At 43.7% G+C, this 26,529-nt stretch overlaps 1 protein-coding gene across 1 annotated transcript; it reads left to right on the plus strand.

Moving 5' to 3' along the window:
- The first annotated feature begins 1,121 nt into the window (after positions 1-1,121).
- On the plus strand, positions 1,122-21,652 carry ZDBF2 (zinc finger DBF-type containing 2). Its single transcript, XM_033170109.1, has 7 exons — positions 1,122-1,411; positions 7,817-7,923; positions 10,309-10,360; positions 10,527-10,578; positions 12,983-13,082; positions 15,021-15,148; positions 18,896-21,652. Exons 3-7 carry the CDS (start codon positions 10,309-10,311, stop codon positions 21,570-21,572), a joined length of 3,009 nt encoding a protein of 1,002 aa, XP_033026000.1. The 5' UTR covers positions 1,122-1,411; positions 7,817-7,923; the 3' UTR covers positions 21,573-21,652.
- The last annotated feature ends 4,877 nt before the right edge of the window (positions 21,653-26,529 follow it).

The following is a 26,529-nucleotide window of genomic DNA, read 5'->3' on the forward strand; positions in this document are numbered from 1 at the left end:
TATCTTCCGCTGTGAGATGCAAAGAATTAATTCAGCTTATCCACAATCTTCTTGTTCTCCTTTAGCACTCCTTCGACTCCCTTGTTGTCATCCAAGGGTCCGACCGCCTCCTTAGATGGTTTCCTGCTAGTATTTTAGGACCATTGTCCCACAATAAAAGTAACATGGAATGCTATTTTTAAAAAGCATTTGAAGGTTTCTTAAAGGATTGTTAGGATATGTTGGGGTGTTATAGAAAAAGCAGGTTTTGAATCTGCTGTTTGCCTACACAAATAAGATAAACCTCACTTGGTCAAAATTCCATTCGATAATTCGAACTTGTAAGAGCGGAAACACGTGTCATGGTGGTTGCCTTATGTTCCAATTCTGATTTATAGCAGAATTTTACAGCTCTGTGGGATGACAGGGGTCACAAACATTGCTAGCACCTCATTCGAGGACACTGTCTGGCAATGAGGGAAATCATGCCTGAGACAGCCTTGTGCAAAAAACAAAAACACCCCTGCACTTTGGCCCAGGGTTTGGCATCTTAAAAGGAGAGTCTTATGGCGACAGGGGTATATAATTTGCGGTGGCCATTTGGGGTTGCAGAAATGCGCTGACCAGCTCCTTCCGTAAGTGCTGAAGAACCGGGAATAATGCATGATCAAGAGGCCAAATAACTCTTTCCTTACAGGCTACTACAGTAAACCTCACATTGTTATGCCGCCATGGAAAGCTAGCCCACAAATAAAACGAGTTTATTGATGATGGTACGAAACCTTTTTGCCTTTCAGGGTCTACAAATGTTAAAAACTTGTGTTGTTGTGTTATTTTTTAATGAAAGCTGGGGGGTCTGAGGCTTATGGTTCACACAGGGGTAGAGCAACGGCTCCCTAACGACTTATGTGCCCGCCTTTAAGGGCTTCCCCGAGGCCTGAGGTAGAAACGGGCTGTGGCCCCTCCCTCAGTGAAGACCGCGCGCGACGCCTCTTGCCGCTAATTCCCGCCTTTCTGGCCGGACGACCAATCGCCGCAAAGGCTCCTCCTCCGCCCACCGCTCAGGAGGAGGAGGAGGCGTGATCGTGCGTCACGGATGTCGTCATCATGGTCTGACGGAGGGAACTGGCGCGCACGCGCACTCCCACCTCACCGTTGCGCCGGCCCCGGCCGACTCTGCAATGCGCGCTCCCGCCCGCCCCATAACCAGCCGGGGACGTGGAACGCGTTTTTCTCCCTTCACGCTTCCCTCAGGCTCCGCCAGGCCTCTCTAGGAACACCCTAGCCAGGGCCCGCCCTCCCTCTCTTTCTGTGGTAACCCGGAAGAGGAAGCGGCGGCCGCGCCCTTTGACACACTTCTTAGCGGAGTGGGGGAGGGGGAGGAAAAAAAGCAAAGTCGCGACGGAGGCAAGGAAGGATCCCCGGAAAGAAGGTGGGCAGATGAGGCGGCGGGGAAGGGGGGGGGGAGCCGAAGGCGGCATGGAAGGAAATGCGCGCAGATTACGCGCAGGCCGCGGTTTAATCTCCGTGCGCGCGCGCAGGGGGAGGCGGGGCCTCCTGGCTGCTTCCGGAGCGCGCCTTCAACCGATTCCCCCCCCCCTCAAAGTCCCGTTTGCTCTTTTTATCTTTTATTCCTCCAAAATTCCCCCATTCACAGGGGTGGGGTAGGGAGTGGGGGGGGGACCCAGACGGGCGTCCTCTTAACAGCTGCGCGGGAGTCGCGGGCCCCCGTTTCGGTGGGCCTCCCCTCTGAAGAGGGGCTCCCGCTGCTGCGGAGGAGGAGGAAGGAGAAGGAGAAGCCGTGCGAGGCTTTTGCGCGGCGGGCCCGAATCCGGCCCTGAAGTGGCGAAGCTGGCCCTGCTTCAGCCGCGAGTGGAGGGGGAGACTCACGTGGCCATGTGCTCCCCGCCACCCAGCTCAAAATAAAATTTATATATATATACACACACAGCAATCGGACTAACCAGACTTGGCCCTGACTAGCTTGTGTCCATGTTGTAGGAACTATGGTCTTCCTTCCCTATCCTTAATTCTACTGGAGGATCATTCTTAACTTACACTGGAGTATCATTCTTTCCGTCTTTTCTACCTATCACTGGAGAATATTTCTTTCTTTCCACTGAAAATCATTCTACCACTGGAAGATCGTTATTTCCTTCCAATGGAAGCTGCTCCTTTCCTTCTGTAGATCATTCTATCCTTCCCTCAACTGAAGGATCTTTCCTTCTTCCTTCTTTCCACTGGAGTTCCTTCTATTCTTTCACTGGAGGATTATTCTTTCCTTTCTTCCTTTTACTAGAAGATCATTTTATCCTTCTGCTGGAACAGGGGTTCCCAATTAGCTAAGTACTGCAGACCCTCTGCTTTTCAAAAGCCAGGCTATGGATATTTTGAAAATGTTGATATCTCTGTGGTAGTTTTTGTTATGTGAAAGATGCCACCGTACCCTCCAGCATGTCACAGCACAAAACCATGAGCTGGAGAGCATGGGGCCCAAAATGGGATGTCCCAGACAGTTGACAGTTTGTGGTACGGACCCCCTGCCACTGTCCACCAGTTTGGAACAACAGCACTGAAGGATCATTCCTTCCACTGGAGGGTCTTTCTGTCTGTCATTCTTTCCATGGTAGGGTCATTTTGTTACTGAGCTCCAGCCTTCATACAGACTGAGTGCCCTGGAAGGCCAAAGGAAACAATACCGCCCTTTCCCTTGTGCATTAGTGTGTTGCAAATGTTATGCACAACCCTCCAAAGGGAAGGAAGCCTGTGGGACCGTGTGCTGTGTGTGGAGAAACAGCTGTGTGTGGCTTGCATGAAGCACCCAGACACGGTATCTTTTAGCTGTCGCCATAGTTTGTTGTTCAGTTGGTGAAGTTTGTGTAGAAGTTGACACAGCTTTTAGCATAAGAGACTAATATGTGCAGGAGGACAGTGAAGAAAGATGCACCTCAAGCTGGTGCTAGAAAAAGATATTTTTTGTTTTTTACGAAATATCTTTCACAGGTTTTTCTCAGTGGCAAAGAGACTGGGGTGCATATTCTAGTGCAGAAAAGGAAGGCAGCTCAAAAGTATATTATACAAGTGGGGGTTCTGCAACAAAATGCTTCAATGTGTCTCCAGTTTTTGGAAGTGATCTTTGAATATCCCTTTTACTTCCCTGCCTGTCTAGGAGCATACAGTTAAGGCAGGGGCTCCCAATCTTTTCAGACAAATTGAGAAACAGCCAAGGGCACCACCTGAAATAAAAAGGGTGCCCCCGATTTCCCCCCCCCTTTAAATTGGGATAGGCATGACCACCATATGCCATGTTACAGATTCCAGGCTCAGCTGCTGGCTGTGAGCCCCAAGCCATAAGAGCAGAAAGCTATACTGCTACATGGGGAGGGGCAATTTCTGGTAAAAGCACAATGGGAAGTAGGTGTTTTTTTCATGAAACCTGGTGAGGGGAGTTTTTTAACCTCATGGCATTAAATCTTCTCCATCTTAATCCCACCTTTGAGAACACATAAGATGATCCTCTTTCTCCACCATTTTCCTTATTAAAAAAGCAGACAAACTGAAGCCCTCAATACTGTATTTTGTAAGGTCCTTCTCTAGTCCTTTTTGTGGGTTTAAAAAACAGGGCCCCCCTTTCTAACACACATCTAAGGCATAGCTTCAACTTTCCCCTTTTTTGCGGGAAATTCCCTTATTCCAGTGCCGTTTCCCACTGCAAAAAAAGGGAAGGTTGACAGCTATGATCTAAGGAGCCCCCTGGATCTGTAGGAACCACCCTTTATGTCAGGTGTCCCATTTTGACTTTCTAGCTGTCAGGCACTTGATCATCCGAGATTGATATTAGAGGGAAGAGTTGGAAGGAAAGATTACAATACGGATGCTACTGGGATGCATTTGGCATAGTGAGTCAACAAGTTGTATGGGTCTGTTCTGTGACATAACTCCTGTCTGAAACCTCTTGTTTCCCTGGAAAAAAAATGCCCAGCTGCTGCATTGGATGTAGGCATCCAATACAGTGGTACCTCAGGTTACAGACGCTTCAGGTTACAGACTCCACTAACCCAGAAATAGTACCTCAGGTTAAGAACTTTGTTTCAGGAGGAGAACAGAAATCGCACGCTGGTGGCGTGGCGGCAGCAGGAGGCCCCATTAGCTAAAGTGGTACCTCAGGTTAAGAATGATTTCAGGTTAAGAACAGACCTCCGGAACGAATTAAGTTCTTAACCCAAGGTACTACTGTATGTATTTTGTGAAAGCAACACTCTGACCTACTCTATTAAGATGTATGTGTTTTCAACTTTTATCAAACTTAAGGGTTGGACTGGGGTTGGGGAAGCACTTGACTGATTTGAGTGATATATCACTAATAGGCTTTTTGGCAGCTATCATCATACCGTGAAACCAGATTATTGTTACTGGCAGTAAGGAACAATGAGTGACTGTAGCAGGCCTGTTTGCTTAATATCAAGGCTGCCCCAATAATGTATAAAGAAGGAGTGGGGATTGTTTTTGAAAGCAAAAGGGGGATATGGGTAAGAGGAGCTGAACTGTCCTTGCTCCTGTGGCTTGCCTCCACTATTCTCCCCTTCTAGGCATTTTTCTTTCCGGTGAACTTGGTTTCAGAATCTGGAGGTGGGAGTTCGGGTAATTGCTTGGGGAGGTAGGTCCCTTTTCCTTGCAATGTTCAGCCCCCGCTTTCCAATTTTATACATGCTGAGAGCTGTGTTTGAAAATCTCCAGGCACATTTTGCACCTGGCTTTCAGCCACTTGCAACCAAATGAAGATGCCCGGGTGCCAGGTTGGCACCTGACATCTCCACCATCTGGAGGTGCATGCCTGGAGATCCTTGGATCTTGACTGTGTGCACGCACTAGCAACACATCCTGTAGGATTCTATCCATTATACAGTGGAACCTCTACTCATGACCACAATCTGGTTTGGAGGCCCGTCTGGAAGTTGAAACGGGTCGCTGGGAGAGGCGTTGTCGTGCACAGGCGTGGGCGGCGATTGCCCACTTCTGCGCATGCGCGGACGACGATAGATGTTCCTGCGCATGCAAACCCGCTGGTTACTTCCGGGTTTGCCGCCAATGTTGGGCGAAATGGACGCCAGCGGAGGCGGACATAAGAAGAGGTTTGACTGTATCTTATCTGCACAAGGAGAATGAATTTCAAGAACTAAAAAGTTGTATTGAAAAATATCACTTTTGAGGCATCTGCTCCAAAAATGGCAACTAGGCATTGTTTTGGTGACTGTAACCCTGGTTTAAGGAGCCTTTTGGTGCTTAGCTTGTATATTTGAGTTTCTTACACTGGCTGAGAGCAGAAGCGATTGGTTTGAGCAACAGTTTATAGCTTTTTGAATTAAGTTCACAGGGCAGTTTATTGCTGAAGGAATAAGTGTCTGGAAAGTTGCTCCAGAATTTTTCTATTGCTGATACAAAGAATGATACAGACAGTGAGACCAATAAAGAAGGCATATTGTAGTCTGATTGAGTCATTCTTTTTGCTATAGTTTAACTGATGACTTTTCCCCTTTCTTTTCGTGGGAGTGTAAACTGAACCTCATCCAATTAATTACAATTTGACATAAACATGAATAAATTTGCCATGTTTTGGTGAGTGTTTGCGTTTCCTGCCTGCCAATATTTTGTACCCCATAATACCTGTGGTGTGATTTATCTCACATTCAGTTGAGCTGAAACTTAGCTGGAAGGGTGCCCCATGCTCTAGCATTATATGGGGGTTTTTTTGTTTTTGTTTTATTGACCTCATGAGACCATGCAATTAACGATATTTGTCTCATTTGCAGCCCAAGCCTATTAATATTTACTTGGAAGTGGGCCTTGCTGAATTCATTGGGGATTACTTTCCAAGGGAATGTGCATAGGATTGAAGCCTTAAGATTTGCACAGGATTGATAGTAGAGTCCAGATGGTAGACACCAAGCGTCTATGTTTACGGTTCTTCACAGCGTAAGCAAAAAAATTACACAAGCTGAGAGGGATGAAGACTCTTAGAATTGTGGAATCTATGTCCACAGCAACACTGAGCATTGAATACACTTTTAGATAGCTAAAAGAGAAGACTGATAATCTGATGGTTGTCAAAAGGGACCCAGATTTAATTAATTAATTTGTTTGTTGCTTTATATTGCCAAGGGCAACCCAAACAGCCAGCCAGACAACCTCCACCCCCACAGCGACACATGAAAACTAAAAGGGAAAATAAATACATTAAAAACATGACACCCGCTTTTAAAAGGACGCAGATACCTAAAAGGTCAAATACTTGGTTATAGAGGAAAGTTTTTGCCTGGCGCCTAAAGATATATCATGATGGTGGTGCCAGGCGAGCCTCCTTGGGGAGAGCATTCTGCAAACACGGAGGCACTGCAGAAAAGGCCCATTCTCATGTTGCCTCTCTCCAGACCTCTCATGGAGGAGGCACACAAAGAAGGTTCTCAGATGATGATCACAGGGTTCAATTTGGTTCATATGAGGAGAGGTGGTCCTTCAGGTGTTGTGGTCGTGAGCCATTTAAGGCTTTATAGATCAAAACCTCCACCTTGTAATGCGTTGGGCTCATTACTCTGTAACCTCTGTTTGCTGTACAGTAGAAATGATGGTATTTATCTACTTTTTCTGAGATACTGTTAGCATTTAAACTGCTTTGACTGACCCATTAGAAAACACTTCAGTGGTTCAAGTGGCAAGATGATAAACTGACACATTAATTCTGGGATGCAGAATATATATCAATAAACCCAGTCTTTGATATGTGTAATAATTATTTTGATTTTGAGAAGTTAAAAGTTGATGCTTTCTATTTAATTTAGTTTTTGTGATTTCACTTACAGAACACATGGTGTGCGCCTTCATTTTTTTGCCAATTAAATTTTATTAAGTCTTTAAAAAGTAACAGCTTAACAAATTTAACAAATCCCAGCTTAGCAATTTAAAAAATTACTAATTAATTTCCAGTTTAATATATCCTTAGAGTTTGAATTCCCACCTGTCGTTCCATGGTGTTTTTAATGCCCGCCCTTTCCTACTGCATTATACAAAGAGATCTTCTCTATTACACAACCTGATATCGTTATTATAATCTTTCTTCCATTGCCTAAACCTCAAATAGTCCAAAAAAAGAACTGCACTCCTAGAAAAAGTTCCTTGTCTTGATCTTTTACTTTACTGTTTTCATATAATTTTACTTTTAAAAGCCATCTTTAATCAAAACTCTTTTTTTCCTCCCCCTTCGTTCCATTGCTGCGGCAGTTATTACATCCTATTTGGAACCACCGTCTCAACGGTTGTTAGCGTGTTGGGATTCTTCATTTTTACTTTCTGAGTTAGCATCACTGCCCCCGACATTCCACCCGAAACCATAGCAAGCCCTTACATTCCAGTCATCAGCGACATTCTTCTCTATAAAACTGGTTGGCTTCCTCTTAATTTTGGTAGATCAGATCCGTATTTCCAGCCACAGTCCTTCCGGGTCAGATTCCATTTTGCATTTCTCATTCAACCAGACGCAGCGGGTTTATGTTTGCATTCCTCACTTCCTAACTCCCACCCCGCCGTCTCTTCCACTGGGTTTTTTCCCTGTTAAACTGTTCTAGCAAAGTACCGGTAATTCCAATCTTTACATTATAAAGTTGCATTGTATCCAAATGTTGTTTTGTTTTGTTTTGATGCTCCTTATTGCAACTTAATCTTGATGCTCTTTATCCTGCTGACAACAACAGGGAAGGTAGTGATTTCTCAACAGCTTTATAACTTCATGAACTATCTTCAGCTTGATTTTTTTTAAAAAAAAAATGTTGGTTTTTTTTTACAGGCTGTCATTAACAATGAAAGACGAATCCTACTCAGCAAACAACTTTCTACATGAGAGATAGTTTTTGAATCCTGCTCTTCAAGTGGATGTGAAGGACAGGAAGAAGGGTAAATATTCAAAAGTGCATAGTGATTTTCGTTACGTTTATCATAGGAAGATTGAAATACTTCAAGGCATCCTTGTATAACTGAAATTTGGTATTGCCTTCTATCTGGACTCTAGGATAGTCTAAGGCCAAGTACTGATTTGGGGGTAGTGCCTGCAGAGACGAGCAAGAAGGGATTTTTGGCCATTCACACTAGAGGCAATCTTAGTGCCTTTTAATAGGATTTGCTGCCATTTTTAAAATAAGAACCAATGATAGATTCAGTCCTATAGTGATCCCATAACCATCTTTGACAAGCTATTCCCTCAACTCATGTCGCAGTTTGTAATTTAGTTAAGCCTATAAATACTTTATTTGGATGTGTGCGTGGCCTATCGGTTTTTCGTTTGCTTTCCTCGCCTTCCAAGATCTAATCCTTATGTAAGCAGTAATATCTCAGGATAAAATGACGGGAAGAATCCGAGAACAGCGGGACCAGAAGTTCATCTAAGATTGGACTAAATTTGCAGATTATTTGGGAGACAATTGCACTCAAAAAGGAATGTCATTGTAATACGGACTTTCAGTGAGAAGTTTGATAATTTAAGCAGTGATTGATATGTGAAGTATAGATGTTAGAAATGTATGTTAGGATATCGTAAGGAGGGTTTGATGGAAGTCACGGCTTTAAGAAATCCAAAATGTAAAGATTTGAAAAAATAATGTGATGGAGTTTAATAATGTATTGTTGTAAAACTGTAAGGTCCTTGTGGTGGTTACTCACGAGTAACGAGACAGAAACTCCGACATGTCTTTTATCAGATTTATTGTGCAAACTATTTACAGTGCAGAGCAAATGAAGTTCATGACCATCTCAGTCACTCGCAGAATCCGGGAGTGGCCCCTTCCGGCTACGTCCCCAACATAAGAATTTTGGGACCCCGAGTCTCTTCCTCCCCTCCTTGCATTTCACCCCATCTGCGCAATTGGGGTGCCGGAAATGTCATACCTCCCTCCTGGTCAGCCAGACGAGATGAGGCGCTGGGCATAGCTGTCAACTTTCGGATTTGAAAATAAGGGATCAGCAGCCTCACCTATGACAGTCACATGACAGTGGTGGGCGGAGCCAGAAGCAAAAGTGGCGGAGCAGCTAGAACGCAGCGTCCGTGCTCTTCCCTGGATCAAGCTGCTTTGGGCTGCTGCTGCTGCTGCCGCCGCCCACTCCAAACACAGCTCTTGTTTTTGCCCCTCACCCCTTTGGCTCTTCCGAAGCAGCCATCGCCGCAGCCCGAGGACTCCCCCCCCCCCCGTCTGACAAAGTCTGAAGTTTTATCTGTTCCCCACCTCGCCACTTGTTTGTTAAGGCGTGCGGGAGGGGGCGGGGCTTTAAAATAAGCCACTCCAAGCCCTTTCTGCGCCCAGGAGAGCTGGCTTGCCCCGCCGCTGCCTCCTGCCAGCCCAGCGCTCCCTTGCGCGCGTCTGAGACACCCCCCCCCCCCGCTTCGCTGGGCTGCCAGCTTATCCTGCTCCGTTTACTTCCCTGAGAGTCAGAAGTTGGAACTTGAGGAAGCCTTGGACCAAGCAGGCTAAAATATTAACAGCAAACCTGCAACTAGGAAAAGGTGCACTTCCTTTGCCACAGTCTGGAGCCGATTCAAAGCTCCAGGATCTCTGGGAGGGACCAGCGAGTGGCAGCCGAGGCAGCCAATGAAGGCTCAGCTAGGTGGTTTTTTTTTCTGGGTCGGCTTGCAGCATCCAATCCTTAAAGGCAGGAGGCGGGATTTCTTCACTGCAGCCTTTAACCCTTCATCGCCCGTGACTTGTGAGCTGGGCAGAAAAAGCAGTCCTTTGAAACTTAAAAACCCGGTATTATTTTCAAAAATACGGGAGAGCAGCAGGAAACGCTTTTAAAAACGGGAGAATCCCGCCAAAAACGTGATACTTGACACCTATGGCGCTGGGGCTCTCCGCAGCATCTCCAAGCCCTTTCCCCACCAGGCTTCCCATTTACCTCTCCTCCCCACTAGAGGCATAGCTGCTTCCCGCGCTGGAAGAGGTACTGCTTTCCAGGTGGCGTTGAGGCTCTCTGTATGCTGACAGAGCCCCAGCCCCACTGCCCGATGGCAGTTCCCTGACAAAAACCAATAAAAAATGATATTGCAAAAGAAGAAAGAAAGAAAGCAGTAATATCTCATGGCAGCAAAGTTCTTAAGAGTCTTAACAAAAAAATAGAGGGAGGAAGAAAGTAAGCTCATTTTCTAACTTAAAAATGCAGTTTATTTTAACTTTCTAAAATAATGTTGGAGGCAATTTTAAAGTTAATCTGCAGCAATGTTTGACTGAGCAAACATCTTGGAAGTGCCTTTGTGCGTGCTCAGCTTTTCTCCGCATCGATTTTATTTTACAGATGTTTGATCGAAATAAACAAGCCGATGAAGCCTGTGCTGCTTCAGCACAAGGTAAGACTCTTGTTTAATGGGGGGAAACCCACATAATCAAATCATTAGCATCTGCTTGAAATGTATCTTTACTGCATTAATAGTTAGTGAAACTTGGGGAGGGGGGATATTTGTTGGCAGATTTCTCTTTCTATAGATTATCTTTTCCCCACCCTCCTTCTTACAGATATAGAAAGAAGAGGTAATGAAGGCTCCTTGCAACAGGAGGGGGGTAGCAGGTGAGTAAGATTAACGTGGAATTACATTGAAGCTGTATTCTTTATACTTTATATCAGGCATAGGCAAACACGGCTCTCCAGATGTTTTGGGACTACAACTCCCATCATCCCTGACCACTGGTCCTGTTAGCTAGGGATGATGGGAGTTGTAGTCCCAAAACACCTGGAAGGCCGAGTTTGCCTATGCCTGCTTTATACATTAACTAGAACTTCCCATTGGTAGTCAATGTCACCCATCGACATACAGTCAACCACTTTGAGAACAGGATGCTAAAATGTTAATAATCACTAGCCAAAATTTTTGAGACCGGAGGGAGGGAAAGGGCGGGGGGGGGGGGAAAGGAAAATTTGGTTGAATAAAATTTGTTTAAATATTGGAAATATTAATTAAGGTCTTAGAAGAGTTCAGAAGTACTAAGGGGCCGAGGCGGAGTTAAAATTATAAGTAATTAAGTCGGAGGAATAAACATGTTTAAAAATGATAAGGAGGAAGGTTATAGTGTGTAAAGTAGAATAGTTGATGAATTGGAAAACTGGGAATTAGGTTTGATTTGGAATTCAACAGGGGGGGAATCTGAGGAAGTCGACTGATGATGAAATTGAGGAAAGTAAGAAGTTCTGGCCCAGGTTTAAGCAATGATTTACACAAGTTAATTGGTCAAATTTGAAAAGATTTTGTATGTGCTCCAGTGAGAGGTGGGATTGGTTATTGGCTCCTCCTGGTGGGAGAAGGGGGAGTATGAAAAAATTTAACCATGTAATGTTTTGTGATTTAAATTGTAAAAACCCAATAAATTTTTAATTAAAAAAAAGAGGCCAGGATGCTGGACTAGATGGGTCATTGGCCTGATCCAGCAGGCCCTTCTTACATTCTGTTCTATTGAGTTAATCTCAGATTTCTTATCCAGGATCTGATAAAAAAAATACTAAAGTAATTAAAGCAACCCCTGCTGGCTCAGTTGGTAGAGCATGAGACTCTTAATCTCAAGGTTGTGGGTTTCAGCCCCATGTTGGGCAAAAGATTCCTGCGCTGCAGGGGGTTGGACTAGATGATCCTCGTGGTCCCTTCCAACTGTACAATTCTATGAAAAACTTCTATGAAATATTTGCACTAGCACAGTGGGACTCCCTCCTCCCTTGGGTCCCTTACAGCATCCCCTAACCTGCTCCAGTACGTACATTCAAGGGTACCTCCAATCAGATTTAGTGGGTGTGCGGGGAGGAGGAGGAGAGGAGAAAATTGCACCGATGGAACTTTTACCTTAGCCCTACATTGAAAGCAACCCAAAGTGTGTGCGGGTGGGGCCTCCTTGAAACAGCCCCATTTGACCTGGTTGCTCAGAGGCCATGGAAGGGTGGCTGACGGTTACGGGTGGGGGGAGATAAAAGCAGAAAACTGGGTGGGAGTGGGGGAATGGGATGGAGTGTCATGGAAGAAGGCTGCCTCGCTGGAAAGTATTCCACACTGCAACATTTTGTTGCAGGTTCTGCCTGCATTTGGAGTATGGGGAGGCTGAGGGAGATAGCTCTGTTTAAAATATAGCATGGGAATAGGGAGCAGAATGGGGAAAAAATTACTTGGTAGAATTATTTTTGTTTGCATGCATATTCCATGCCTGCTTTTGCAGTCTGCAAAAAATATATATGGATGATTGTATGCATTCCACAGTGAATTGTTCTTGAAGCTTTTCTCCCAGTCAAATTTACTCGCTTGCACTGCTTGGAAGCTTTCCCCCTCCCTGACTGAAATTTCGGTGTTCTGCATTTGTTACAGTTCTGACTCAAATCTACTTTCTTGACACTTCTATCCTAGGAAACAATGCAGGATTAGCTTAAGCTACTTTTCATTAACAATCTTCTTAGTTGGAAGCGTCTTAATGTCCTGTGATGTTGATCAGCTTTGATAACTGATTTTTGTGAATTAATTTTAAGAGCCCATCTCTTTGGGTCTCTGAAATCCTTGACAAGTGCTGTATAGGAATAATGTAGTATAGCTGTAAAGCATCTTGATATGTTACCAGTTCATAACAATCTGAAAAATGTGCATGTTCTTCAGAGTCGTTAGTAAAATATCCAAAGTGCTTTCTACCTCCCCCATTGTCGAAATGAGGTTTAGGAATGCTTGTTCGATGCAATAACATGTTTTACCCATTTTAAAAGTATAATGATTCTGAACCATTACTTTTTCACTCATCTAATAAAGGGGTGAATATTTCAGAAAAAAAATTATACGTAGAGGCGAGGCCATACTGAATTTTACTTATGTGTGGTTAATTTTGATTGAGTGTGGGAAAAGTAACATGAATGTTGTTTTAATAGCAGCCCTCATCAGGGTAGGAGTCTTAACTTCTCTCTCCCTCTGAAAACAGCTGGTTATATGAAAATTTCTATTTTTCATTTTAAGCACGCAAGTACCAGAGCTGGCTGGGCCTGGACAACCTGTCACACAGAACAGGCAAGGCTATTGCAATTGTTGCCATGTACACTACAGTAATCTTGAACAGGTAAGGACTTAACTCCAACTGCCATTATGGGAACCTCAGTTTTCCATTATCTGTCAAAGGGCTTGATCAGCTGTTAGTTTACTCGATTGGATCTACAGGTGAAACTCGAAAAATTAGAATATCGTGGAAAGCTTCATTTCTTTCAGTAATTCAACTTAAAAGGTGAAACTAATATATGAGATAGACTCGTGACATACAAAGCGAGATATGTCAAGCCTTTATTTGTTATAATTGTGATGATTATGGTGTACAGCTGATGAGAACCCCAAATTAACAATTTCAACTTTGGGGTTTTCATCAGCTGTACGCCATAATCATCACAATTATAACAAACAAAGAAGTGTGCATGCACACGAAAGCTCATACCAAGAACAAACTCAGTTGGTCTATAAGGTGCTACTGGAAAGAATTTTCTATTTTGTTTCGACTATGGCAGACCAACACGGCTACCTACCTGTAACTATAACAAACAAAGGCTTGACATATCTTGCTTTGCATGTTATGAGTCTATCTCATATATTAAATTCCAGTAGCTAATGAAAACAATTGCTTACATAAATTGACTTTTCCACGATATTCTAATTTTTCGAGTTTCACCTGTAAAAGTTTAAAAATAAAGGATGGGAACATTGTTTGACACAGCCAGTTTCATTTTTAATCTTCAGCTTGAAGGTGTTTGCACTAAAAAAAAAAATGTTTAGGTAATAGATCTGTAAACAGTGGCTCACTCCCACATTCACTGCAACTTAAGAAAAACATGTTTGTGAAAACAAGTAGAGTTCAATATGTGCATTAAGTGTAGAGAACAGCCCCTCTCTCTGGCAAGTCCCAATCTCCTCATCTTCCTTAGCGCTGTCACCTACTTCTCACGGCTATCATTACAGTCCTTGGGCTGGGCTTAAGCTGTTGAGAGAAATTGCATTCCAATGTACAGGGTACCATGGAAGAAGATGCTCATGTGGCTAGTAGAACATTTAGGCAAGGAAAACCTGTGCCTTGGAAGCTGGGGGTAGAGAGGTTAAATACATTTGAGAAGTGGAAAAACTTTCTTAAACCTTAGGAGGGAAATTCCATTGGCCTAAAGGGCAGAGATGCAGAACCTCCTCCTCCTGCTTCTCCAGTATACCCATTCAACCGTCTTTCTATTACCATTTCTTACTTCTTAATTTTGGCCACTTCCACACCTCACCATTGTTTCCCCCAGTTATGTGCAATTTCTTTCTTTTGTCGTGAGTGACCCCTGCCCCAATCCTCTGCTGCAACTGCCTCTCCCACCCAGGTGTCTTCGCTTCTAGTGCAGGGGTCAGCAAACTTTTTCAGCAGGGGGCCGGTCCACTGTCCCTCAGACAGTGGGGGGCCTGTACTATATTTTTGGGAGGGGGGAATGATGCAAGAGCACAACGAGCCCCGGTGGCTGCTTACCTGTGTCTTGCGAGCGGCAGGGGCTGGTGGCAACGGTGGAGGCACGATGAGCGGCTCGCGAAAGGGCTCTGCAGAGGGGCTTAAAATGGGTGGCCGCTCGAGCGCTGCTGCTGCTGCTGCTGGCACCAACAAAGCCCAGCCCCCTTCCTCCTCTATGCAGGACAGGGAGAAGCCAGGAGGAGGGAGGGAAGAGGAGGCGCTGCCACCGCCGTGGGAGGTAGAGGGAGATCCACGCGGTGATTCCCGGACCATCGGTGGGCCAGATTCAGAAGGCATCTGGGCCTGATCCAGCCTGTGGGCCTTAGTTTGCCAACCCATGTTCTAATCTAGTGTTTGGTTGGGAGGGGGAAAGGAGAGATGGGTATCTCTGTGGCACCTTTATCACAACTGTTCAACTGGCATCCTTTTCTGTTCATCTTTTGGGGAGTTGCCCTTGATCTTGTGTATTGTAATGAAAACAGCTGTTAAGTTTTGATAGCTGATTAATATATAGCGTCATCTTCTTCCCTCGTTCAGCACGTGTACAGTACCCAGCACAGGCACTTTGCCACTTACTGCAGGAATCGTATGGGCACAACTAGCCTGATGGAGCGTTTCCTGCAAGATGTTTTGCAGCATCATCCCTATAGATACCATGATAACAGGTAAAATACCCAGGGTTTTTTTGGCTTGTCTAAATTTTATAATATATATATGCAAGGTAGTGTGTTAAACTTCTTAAATTATTGAATTTGCAGCAGGTTTGGCCCTCAGGGGAGGGAACTTTACCTGGAGACCCTCGCTTCATACAAAACACGTGTTTGGCTTAATGGGTTGTTTCACATATCTGCACTAACTACAGAGCTTTTAAATTTAATTGGTACAATAAATCAGCATGATTCTATGGTTGTGCAATCGTCGCATGATACAAGTCACGCAACAAACCACATCCATGGAAGCATTTGTGCAAAAGGACTTCCCCCTCTCCTCCCTCCACCCTATCCCCCAATTTGACTTAGGGGGAGTCGGACTCAGATGAACCCCTCAGAACAGCACAGAGGGGGACAGGAACATTCTGTCTGGTAGGGTGCAATGCTTGTACAGACAGAATGATTGTAATAGCATGAGATTGAATTCTACTCAAGAGAGATGTTGTGTGCAAATTTGGCTCCAGATCCCCGCATTTATTTTCTGGGGTCTTTCAGTTTCTCTGGATGATGTTATTCCAAATGATAACTGGAAGGAATATCTTGGCAGAGAGAGTTGAAAGTCCAGATCAAGGCCAGCAAAAGTATAATGTAGGAATTTTGCTGTGAGAAGTGACGAGTGACCGAATATTAATTCTTGATTCTGTTTTGGAAAACTGAACTGTGAAAAATTATTCTCTCTGCTGGGGACTAGGTTCTGTCATCTTTGATAAATTGATGAGAGTGCAAAAATGAATTATGGGTGTGTGATGGAAGCGCACAATGGCTGTAGTTTGGCGTCACACTAAACCATAGTTTAGTGTAATGGAAGCTGGAACAAGTTGCGGTGAGCCTTGGTCTCTCCTTTGTGTGGTTAAGGAGGAGGAGTTTGGAAGCATTGGGATCTGCTTTTGCTTAAACACATTTTTTTCATGTTACCCATGATTTGTTTGAAACAAATCAGCTTGGAACCATAATTACAGAGGCATTTACTTAACTGGGTGGGGGAACTGAGTGGGAGAACTGCACAAACCTGGGGCTCACTGCAACTCATCCCTGTTTGTTCATGTAACTTCACCAGTACAAATGGAGCAGCAACAGACATCCAGAAAAGCGAAGGAAATGCATAGGTCTGCCTATCTTATTTGTATCTGTATTTCCCCCAAAGAGTATCTTTTCTGCCGGGGGCCTGAGTGGGGATCCTGAGTGCACAGTGGAAATTCCTCTTCCTTTCCTGCCCCCTGTACGCACCCAGAACCAGCTCTGGAGGGTTGGAAGACCCTCACTGGATATAGCCCGCTGTTTGCAATATAGCATCCCTCATAAAGATGAGTGTTCTCTGCTGAGTCCTATCAGGATTCCCCATCAAGCAGCTGGCACAAAATGTGCCTTTGTGGGCTGCATTTAGCACAGTAGGGCACCAATTGCGCAGGCCCTGAAGCGGAGCCCAAACAAAGCTTTCCCATCTTTTTGAGGGATGCTATATTGAAAACAGCGGGCTATATCCAGTGAGGGTCTTCCAAACCTCCAGAGCTGGTTCTGGGTGTGTACAGGGGGCAGGAAAGGAAGAGGAATTTCCACTGTGCACAATGAAGTCTCTTGCCCCGGAAGAGCTGCAGTGATAGATCCAGCCCTGGGATTCGGTGCTTTCATTTTCCTCCTTTCCTTTTGATTTTCAAAGTATGTCAAGAGCAAAATCCCATCTGGGCATCAGCTATGAGGTCACCATTGGAACTTCTTAATAATAAACTCCTGGAGTGAAATAAACACCTGACTATTCTGGGTTAGCTATAATCACATCACTCACATGTGGCAGCCACGAGCCAGGGAATAGGTCGTTCTAATGAGTGCAGACTAAAATAGTATTTTGCTCTGGTACCTGATATATTATTTATAAAAGTTAGCGTAGAAGGTTTTATTACTTGGTGTTTCATCCATCATACTTTTATGTTATGTGCTGTATTGATGGTAGGGAGGATATTTCTGAAGACTGCTGTTTCATGCTGCTGCTATTTCCTTTCTGAAAAGACAGCGCATCAGTTCCTAGACTGCAGGATGCTACCAGAATATAAGGAATGTTCTTTGGTGTCTGTTAAGAAGCTAGTATTTCATTCACTGATATGGTTTATCAAAGACTTGAAATTAAAAGCGTCAAAAAGTCCAGGACAAAACCAGCTTTTCTGCCAGAACGCAATTCTGAGCAGCTGCCTTGCATCTAAACCTTTCATTCCACTTAGATGGTTAGTGGCTGGTATGAATGCTCCCACACACTCGTAGGAATGCGTTTTGTTTTGCCTTTCATTTTTCTGCTTGAGAGGCTTTTGAATTTTTAACACACCTCCCCTTTGCTGTGTTGATTTTAATGGAATTTCAGCATCTTGCAAGGCTATCTTGATTCTAGCGAGTATTAGAACGATACGGGGACAAGAAAGCTGCCGTAAAAGCTTCTTTCGGGGCCATCTAAATATAAACTCAGACATATAAAATGCACACAAGAGCATAATTAGTGCAAAGACGAGCCTTCGCTCAACCATTATTGCAAAGCAACACTGGTGGTTAACTGCCTGCGTCCATGGTCAGAAACATCTGGCCTTTATTCAGGTGAACTGTTCCTGTATGAAGGAAAATATCGACCTTTTGTTTAAGTAGGATTTCCCCTCTTGACATTTGAATGCAACCATGGACCTGTGTACCTAGTCACTGAATGGGGACACAGTTAGTAATCAGTTAAGAATCTCATTAAAAAATTAGCCCACATCACTGCGAATATTGGCTGCAGTGACAAGAACACTTTGGTTTAGTTTACAGAAAGGGCAAGGACAAGGGGTGAGAAGAATTTATCTGCACAGCTGTGCATTAAGCCTATGCAGGTTTTACAGACACAGTGGCTTGGATTCTAATTTTTTATTCTGTAAACAGAAGCTCCTTCTGTTCATGGAATAAGAAAATTAGGATCCTAACCAGTGGCTGTACAATAAGATACACAGAATACAGGAGTATTCATGCTTTTGTCACAGGAAGATTATTCAGAATAGAAATTCATGATGCCTTAGGTGTCTAATGCAGTCCATGTCTGTGTATAAACTGATACTGGGTATAGTTTATTTTTATTCTTGTTGATACACTTTTAAAAATCTGTCTTTAAATTAAAACCTATCAAAGTAGCATTACTTTCTACAATGTAAAGATGTGTATGCATTGCTTCTGTGCTCTGGTGTTCATAGGCAGCCATTAGCTGCATTATTACATTAAGCTTTCCTGCCTGAAAGAGTGTCTGCTATAACAGGCTGCCCAGATGAAGGCTCATATTCTTTCTTTCTTTTTTTATTGTCCCAACATATCCTTCCCAAGCGCTCCAGTAGCTCAGAAGAGCGTTAATCATTGTGGCAGAGAGTCTTGGCACTAGTAGTAGTTCTGGGGACAGTGCTGCAGTCTTTCCTATGCAGCAGAATGTCGGTGCTTCCCTCCCAGTAACATTAATGGGCTTTAAATAAAATATTATCGTCCATGAAATTCAAAGTTCAAACCTGTAAGTTATGGGGCAGTTAATAAGGAGTGTTTTTGCTGGTGGTCCAATTTGACTTGCAGCTGAAGTGCTGGTTGTACTGATAGGAGTAATTCCTGTTTTATTAACTCCTGGGGGCTCTTAATCTCATCCCTGCAAACCCCCATTTTGTGTTAAGTGTATTTACAACGTTTACGTGGGTTTTCTTCTCCCTTCCCCAGACCGACTTACGACGACATACCAATCGGCAGCTCCCAACTTCTTCCCAAGAACGAGCCTCTTTTGCCGGTGGAAGTGCTGGAGAAGGAAAGTGCCATTAGCAAGGGAGAAGAGCCGAGCACCGACAGTGCATTCACCGCAGAGTCAGTCTGGTTTACTTCCCAGAGATCACACGAGGAACCGAAGGAGGCTCCTGGGCCAGTCACACTTCTCCAAACGCTAGAAGAAAGGGGACAAGTACACAGCCAAGGAACTTCACAGCAAACCATAGACATCTCTAGCAGTACAAGGAATCATGTTGCGGCAGACGGAACGCCGACTGAAAGTAGTAGCCATAGAACCCCACTTGCAGCAGTGAACCCCTTACCCTGTCTGTCATCCATTAGCCACTCACCACCTCCTCCAACGCTTGCAAAAAATATGAGGCATTCAGTAATACCTGATTTGGCTTCACAGAACAGGTGTGAGCAAGCTAAGAAGAGCATATGCGATCAAGATGGATTACTGACTCCAAATTTGAGCCCCGTTTTGCATTCTCCCCAGTCAAGAACTGTTTCACATTCACAAGAGAGTCCTGTGTGTAATCAAGGCAACTCTTTAATCTCAGGTCAGGTTTTTTTAAAACAAGGTGGCTTACAGGCTCAGGATGAAACTCAGATCTCCGACTTCTGTCTCAGGGACACTAGCAACCCTGTGGGTACCGGTAACTCGCTGAGTTTTCAAGCAGCTTCCCAGTTTTCAGGGGGGAAAGAAAACCAGTTGAGCAGAAACGCGGAAACTTCTGCAGATGAAATCATGGACGATGTCATTCTGAGATACTGCTCTGAAACTCATCCCAAAGAGTTGCCTCGCAGAGACGAAGAGACTAACCCATGCGCAAATATCCTGTCACTTCTGGACCACAACAGTGTTCATGGATCAGATGTAAGCTTTGATTGTGATGCAAATGCTCAGTCCGGAGCACACCTGCCTGAGGCAGCTGTTAAAAATCTAGAATTGCTCAAAGAGGTTCAAGTAAACTTACAAGATGAGAAGTATGGCTCCCAGCTCAGTTCCATTCTTCAAAATAACTCTGTGCAGCAAGCAGCAGAAGCAGAAGCAGATGTGTCCGTTCGTCATAAAGAACCAGTTCTTCCAGCTTTGCCCCATGTGCCTCCTTCCTTTGTAGGAAAGACGTGGTCCCAGATCATGTACGAAGATGATATGAAAATTGAAGCCCTTGTGCGGGACTTCAGGGAAGGTCGCTTCCGCTGCCACTTTAATTCCAAGTCCTTGGCTAATGGTGCAACAACAAGGAAGAAGAAGGAAGAAGAAGAAGAAGAAGGGAAAATCAATGCAATTGCAGCAGAGGAATTGGAGGCTGCTTCAGATAAAGGGCTTCCGGAATTTGGCTCCGACTTCAGCAACTCTCCTGCTCCCTCAGAAACACAACACATTCCAGAAACAGTAAGGAAGCCTCAAAAAAGGACTTGGCGCCTTGCCTCGAGATGCCAAGTAGTCAAGGTTAGCCATGGCACACAAACTAGCTTGCTGAACTATCCCATAGTGAAACAGAAAATCATTAGAAGGGACCATGAGCAGCCAGATCAGAAAGGTTACTTTGTATGGTCAGAGAATGAGAGGACACCCACCATGAAAACTAGACTCTGTGCCCTCAAGCTTCCTGAATCTTACACCAAAATTCTGAACCCTTTACAGCCCCAAACCACGGTCTACGTTCTTTCCTGTCCAGAGATGAAACCGTCTAGGGGCAATGGTGAAGACACTCCCAAAACGAGAAGATGCTACAACTCCACAGATAGTAAGGACTCCATAAGGTACAAATACAAACAGACTTCTATTAAGTATTATGACCCACTGACGAACCGAGTTTTAAAAACTCCTCCCAGAAGTGTAGCTGGGGAAAAGGCGAAGAAGGCTTCACATGTCCGGCAGCTATTCAGGAGTCTCAGCCTTGATGCAAACGGGAAGAAGCGAGCCGATACGCAGTATGAATGCATAACACCAAAGTCCTTCAATTCGCCAGATTTCAATGGTTCGTCAACGCCTCTCGTGTTGGATCCAGTTAAGGAGAAAGATAAGAATTCAAGTCATAAGGCTGATGACTCTTCTGTTTCCCCAGAGAAGTCCGAGTGTCTGGTATGTAGCAGTCCAGAGAAATCCTATAAGCACCTAGTTCTTTCACCACTGAACTCTCACCGATCCCAGCAGGACAGTGACTTTAGGTTAACTCCCTTCAATAGGAAGGAAGTTCAGCCTCCTTTTGCATCGCGTGTGGCTGGCTGTCTGGAAAGGGTCAATCCAAAGACATTGTGGCAGAGGAGAAAGGACAAAAGTCGAGAGCCAGGGTTTTCAAAAAAAGCTGCAGGGCTAGCCATTGTAAGGCGTAGCCTCATTCGGAGAGGGATCAGGAAACAGCCACCCAGGACTACAACTCAGGCAAAGGAGGGGAGGATGAGAAGGACTTATTGTGCTGCAAAATCCTCTGGCTTGTCCATTTCCAGGCATCAAACAAAGAAAGCTACTGTAGCAAAGCACCTTAAGAAAGAAAAACTTGATGCTAAAAAGCTGAAGGTGGCAAGCAAACCCAAGGGGACGTTTTTGAATAACGCAGCTATTGTGGGCGTGGACATTTCTGAAGAGCAGCAGGGAACCACTCAAGGGCTTCTTCCAAAGTAAAAAAAAAGAAAAAAAGGGAAATTACTGGAGGCAAGAATCTGCTTTGCACTGTGAAGCGAGTGTTTCCGAAACCACACCGACATGGATGTTGATTTTCCCTACTAAGAGGCAATCAAGAACAGGCCGAAGAGGTGGGAAGTGGGAGGGCTTTTCGGAAATCTTCTGCCGCGCCAGAGCTAGAAACTGAACAAGTTCAAGGTCCGCCAATAAGCCAACATACCTACAAACTGTTCACGTTGCTGCTCTGTGGGCATGCTGCACATTGCACTGTTCTATTATGTAAAGTTACAAAAAATAATAATGTGTATTTGTTTGTTTGAAAGCACTAAAAGGTCCTGTTTAATAGGCTCCCTTGCATCTTTGCCACAGCAGAGAAATACTGAACTTTAGTAGTACATTACTCTACCTGAAGGAAATGTAGTACACTTAAGTTTCAGAAGTGAATGCATTTGCCTTGTATATAAGATTCAGCTTTTCATACCTAGCTGACAAGAAAGAAACCCACCAAAACTTTACTCCACAATGGCTTGCGTCCCTTGAGCAGAAGACATCCCTTGCATGTGTGCGTGAGGATCACCAGTCCTCCTTCCCTCCCCCTTCCTTGTCTACAGCTCTACACAGGCACCCTGCTGCTCTGGAGGATCCCTAAACATCTGGAGTCAGTTTGGGGGGGGGAAACTGCAGTTGGGGAATTGGACACTCTCACAACGTTAGCAGAAGTGCCTTCAGCTTGTAACGTGTGGTCTTTGGATCCAAGCCAATAGCTATGATCAAAAAATTAAATGGAATTATATTTCAGTGTAATCTGTGCCAAGCAATATAATACAGAATTAAAAAAATCAGTGAGACTATCACAGTAGGAACTGCATACTCCAAAGCAAATTCCCGTTGTTTTCAGTGGGGCTTATTCTCAGGTAAGTACGCATATAGGATTTTGCTGTCTTGGACTAGGCACCCTTTCCTCGGGGTAATTCCCACCGAACCCAACGGGACTTGCTTCTGAGTAAGCATGCACGGGATTACACTGTAAATTATGGGAAGAAGTATGAGCCTAGTACAAGGTTTGCGAAATTACTCCCTAACCCCCCATTGTGTTGCTTTTATCTCTGCTGATGTGCACATTGGGGAACCATCGTTCTAGAAGGATGCTGGTGCTGAGAAAAGAAATGTCTTTATGTCATCTTTCATGCTGTTCCCCCTCCCCACCTCCCCACCCCTTTGAAAGCAGATGAATCTCCACGGCTTCCCAGAGCCACACAGTACCGTTCATCCAGAATGCTGCACGCAAGCAATATTTCTGTCCCCCTCGTTGAAATTAAAACCACACAGGAATTTTAGAATGGAATAGATTTCTTATGCCTGGTTTCTCTGTCACCCCACAGCATAGTTGTGAAAATGTTGGGAAAGAATTGAAATAAAGCTACTGCAGACAAAAGTTCCGAGAGATGCTACTTCACCTTTTAAGTCAAAACAGATCTACAAATATTGGTTTAAGAAGAAACGTAGGTTTGCCTAAGAAAATTTTGGATAGCGATTTTTGTTTTGGCTTTTAATTCATTTAAAAGCTTTTTTTAAAGTGCATATCCCCGGAGATAAGAGTTTTAAATCCAATAGTGTCCTTCCGTCTGCGGGACAGACAGAATTGATGAAACGGATCCACCCCCTCAGATCTGCTTAGGTGTGCTGCAGAAATTTTCCCCAGAAGGTTGGTGGATATTCCAGAGCAGGGGTGTGTGTGTGTGTGTGTGTGCGTGCGTTACTTGGGAGGAGGAGAGGAAGGCAAACCCTCACATGGCATTGAATGCTGCTCTTGGGCTATTATGGTTATGCAAAACATTTTTTTTTATAGATTAGCTTCCCTTACCTACATATGACCCACCTGGATTTGTTTTAAGTTGAAAAGTCTGTTTTCTGGGAAGAGAAAACAGACTTTTCCAAGCGGGAATTGACATGAGACTGAATGTTGATGCCGTCTTCGACATCCCTGGCTGTTAGGACATGGTTTCCATGTGAACCACAGCACCCTGTTCAGTATTAGTGCCTCAGTCGTTTGATATTCTGACTAACAGAAAAGTAATTTTTTAAAACAAAAGTTCTTTCACTGCTAATTTTTATAACAAAGTTACTTTATAAATAAATAAAAAGCTTATAATGCAAAGGTTTCTTTTTCAAAGTCAAGTTTATGTGTTAAACCAAATTTTATGGTTATCACTTACAAATTTCAAGTTAGCCTGGTTTTATTCATAAGTGTGTCCTTTCTACCTGATGTGCCAATTTGGGCTTTGGTTTTTTTAAAAAAAAAAAACAAAAACAAAATGATGTATGAATACAGGTATACATAGTTCTGTTTGTTTATAACATTTTGTTAACTTTCTGTTTTTAGTGTATTGGCATGATTTTGACTATCACTAAAGAGTTCCACATATTTTTCCTCACAACCTCAAGCAAGATGTACAGGGCAAAGTTTATCTAACTTTTAAAACTTTTGAATATTTGCATGACTCTCCTTTGTAAGTAGAGTCTTCAACCAGAGCGATTTTTTTTAAAAAAGAAAATGGCTATATTTAAGAAATTTTTCCAGTAATGATATATTTTTTTCTTTAAAAACAGAATGAAGATTAACATCTTATTTTTTGTAAGGTAAAGGGCTTAGAGTGCAAGTCTTGGAAAAGCTGTTCAATGTTTAAAAACATCTACAGTTCTTACATGTGTATATGCCTCCCCTATGTCTGTTAAAATATCTCTATGTATCCTTGATGTACATGAAAGTTGGGGAGACCATGACATTTTGGTTATGGATTCATTTTATCCATTAAGTGGATTTTATGTGTACGTGTTTAACTTATTATTATCCAGCCTAGGCACATGGAGTAGAGCAAACTCAACAATTTGAATAGATCGGCCAGAATCCAAAGAGTGCTGGACATACTGCCTAAGCATTTTCTCTTGGATATACCTATTATTTTCAGTTCTAAAGCTGAGCCCAGTTTTCAGTTCAAGTTCTGATGAGGACTGCCATGTTTCAGGTTTCGAGGTGTGAAAGTTTTGTGCACTTCCTTAGGTTTGCCAGGAGAAAAATCTCAGGTTGAAAGCTCTGGATAAAAAACGCAAGCCGTTTTCTTCTTGGCTTATGGCATTTTGCTGTTCGCTCTCCCCATCCCACACCTGTCACAGGTCCACCTGGCTCATCCACCAGACACTTCCCTTCCCTTACCAGGTGCCGTTCCCTTTCCTAGCCCCAACCCAACGCCAGATCTGCCAGGCCCTACATCTTTGGACCTGAGTCTCAGAAGATCAGGCAATGTATCATGAGACTGCAGGTCTTCCTGCTGGCAGCAGCTTTTGGAGGCCTTGGCGTGAGTGCTGTGAGATGAAAATGGAAGACAGCTGGCTCAGGAGTCTTAGTGGGCATGCAAAAGCTTCCCTTTGTATATTGGCCATAAAAATTAAATGAGCAACGTTTTTTAAACGGGGAGGGAAGCTGCTAAGGAAACGTGTGTGTAATAAATATTTTATCACCGCTTCCTGAGAAATTGTGTTAAATGTCAGAATCCAGGTTTTAAGAGGAATTCCCTAGGAAGTTTGGGTAGAATTATTATTATGTGTGAAAAACTTGCTTCCCCAAAGCACTGCCACTAGTTCCAAGACCCAGCCTGGCTGTAATGGCTTTCCAGATTTCGCTGTCTTTACAGTACATGTTCCCCTATGCTATGTATAATTTAGTTGGGAAAAGGCTATGGTAGTAAAATCTTGTCTGGTGATATCTTTCTAGTCGAGTCTGCAGAGAGAGCCTTGAAAGTTTCAGGTCACTTGCCACTGAGACAAATGTGGGAGCAGAATAAAACCTGCAGGGGTAACAGAAATACTGGTACACTTCCAAAATAAGTGCAGTAGATGGCAGATCCAGAGAGGTGAAATTCCACATTTGTTGCAGTAATGTCATGATTCTCGTGCTGTGCTATCAGAGTTGCAGCAAGAGAGCTTTCAGGCAGATTTAATAGGCAATTACTGCAGATCTCTGGATACAACCAGCTTCACACCCCAGCACCCACAGTCATGTTGAAAAACAAATATTCTATGAGAGCTGAGAAATCCCTGCTTCCTCCAGCATTTAAAATAAGGGTTCCCTCTTTCTTCTAACCTTTCCTGGTTTTATTTAAGAAAAAATATATATTTTTTCCAAATTTGCCTCTTGTGTTCACTATTAAAAGTGTTAAGACTTTTTTCGCGGGCAGGTTAAACCTTTATTCTGAATTTTGGTGCAAAAGATTTCTCGAACAAAGCACACAAGCAGTATTGCCATTCGTCGCTAAATTTCACTGTACTGAGCACACAGGAGTTGGAGCTCAGTCCTTTCCTGCTTGGGATTTCTGTTGTTTATTGCAGAGATCCCATCTCTGCACATATACCTAGATGTTTAGCACTTCCAACTCAGGTACTTTGGTACCAAACTTGTAAAAGAGGATAGCGAAATATATTTTGGGTTGAGGGTCCCAGGCTGTGAAACTTGTTTAGTTTCTCATATTTCAACATGTGCTCAATGGGGTTGAATGAGGTACTGCCTAGAGATGATCGGGGTTGCCAAATTCAGTCTTTTGACTGCAATCACCTATAACGACGAGACAGAGAAGGAGGATAAAACCTTATTTCAGGATCTTCAATTTCACACTTAATTAAAAGCAACTTTATGGGATCATTAGGAGACTTCTTTTCACTGCTCCAATAAACAGGACCGTCTAAACAACTAATTGTTCCAAACTGTAATATGATTGCTGACTTTTGAACGCTAATTGCTAAAAGATAGGCTGGATATTTAAAAGTACCTAATCCGTAGGGTAAGCTGAACTTCACATTTTATATGAAAAGTTGGTTTGCTGCAAGTCATACATTTGTCTCACTGATAAGCAAGCAAGCATATGCAGAATCAGAGGTTATTATTTCTCCTTCACTTGTAATA

Source organism: Lacerta agilis, chromosome 1 (assembly GCF_009819535.1).
Source record: "Lacerta agilis isolate rLacAgi1 chromosome 1, rLacAgi1.pri, whole genome shotgun sequence".
Classification (NCBI taxonomy): domain Eukaryota; kingdom Metazoa; phylum Chordata; class Lepidosauria; order Squamata; family Lacertidae; genus Lacerta; species Lacerta agilis.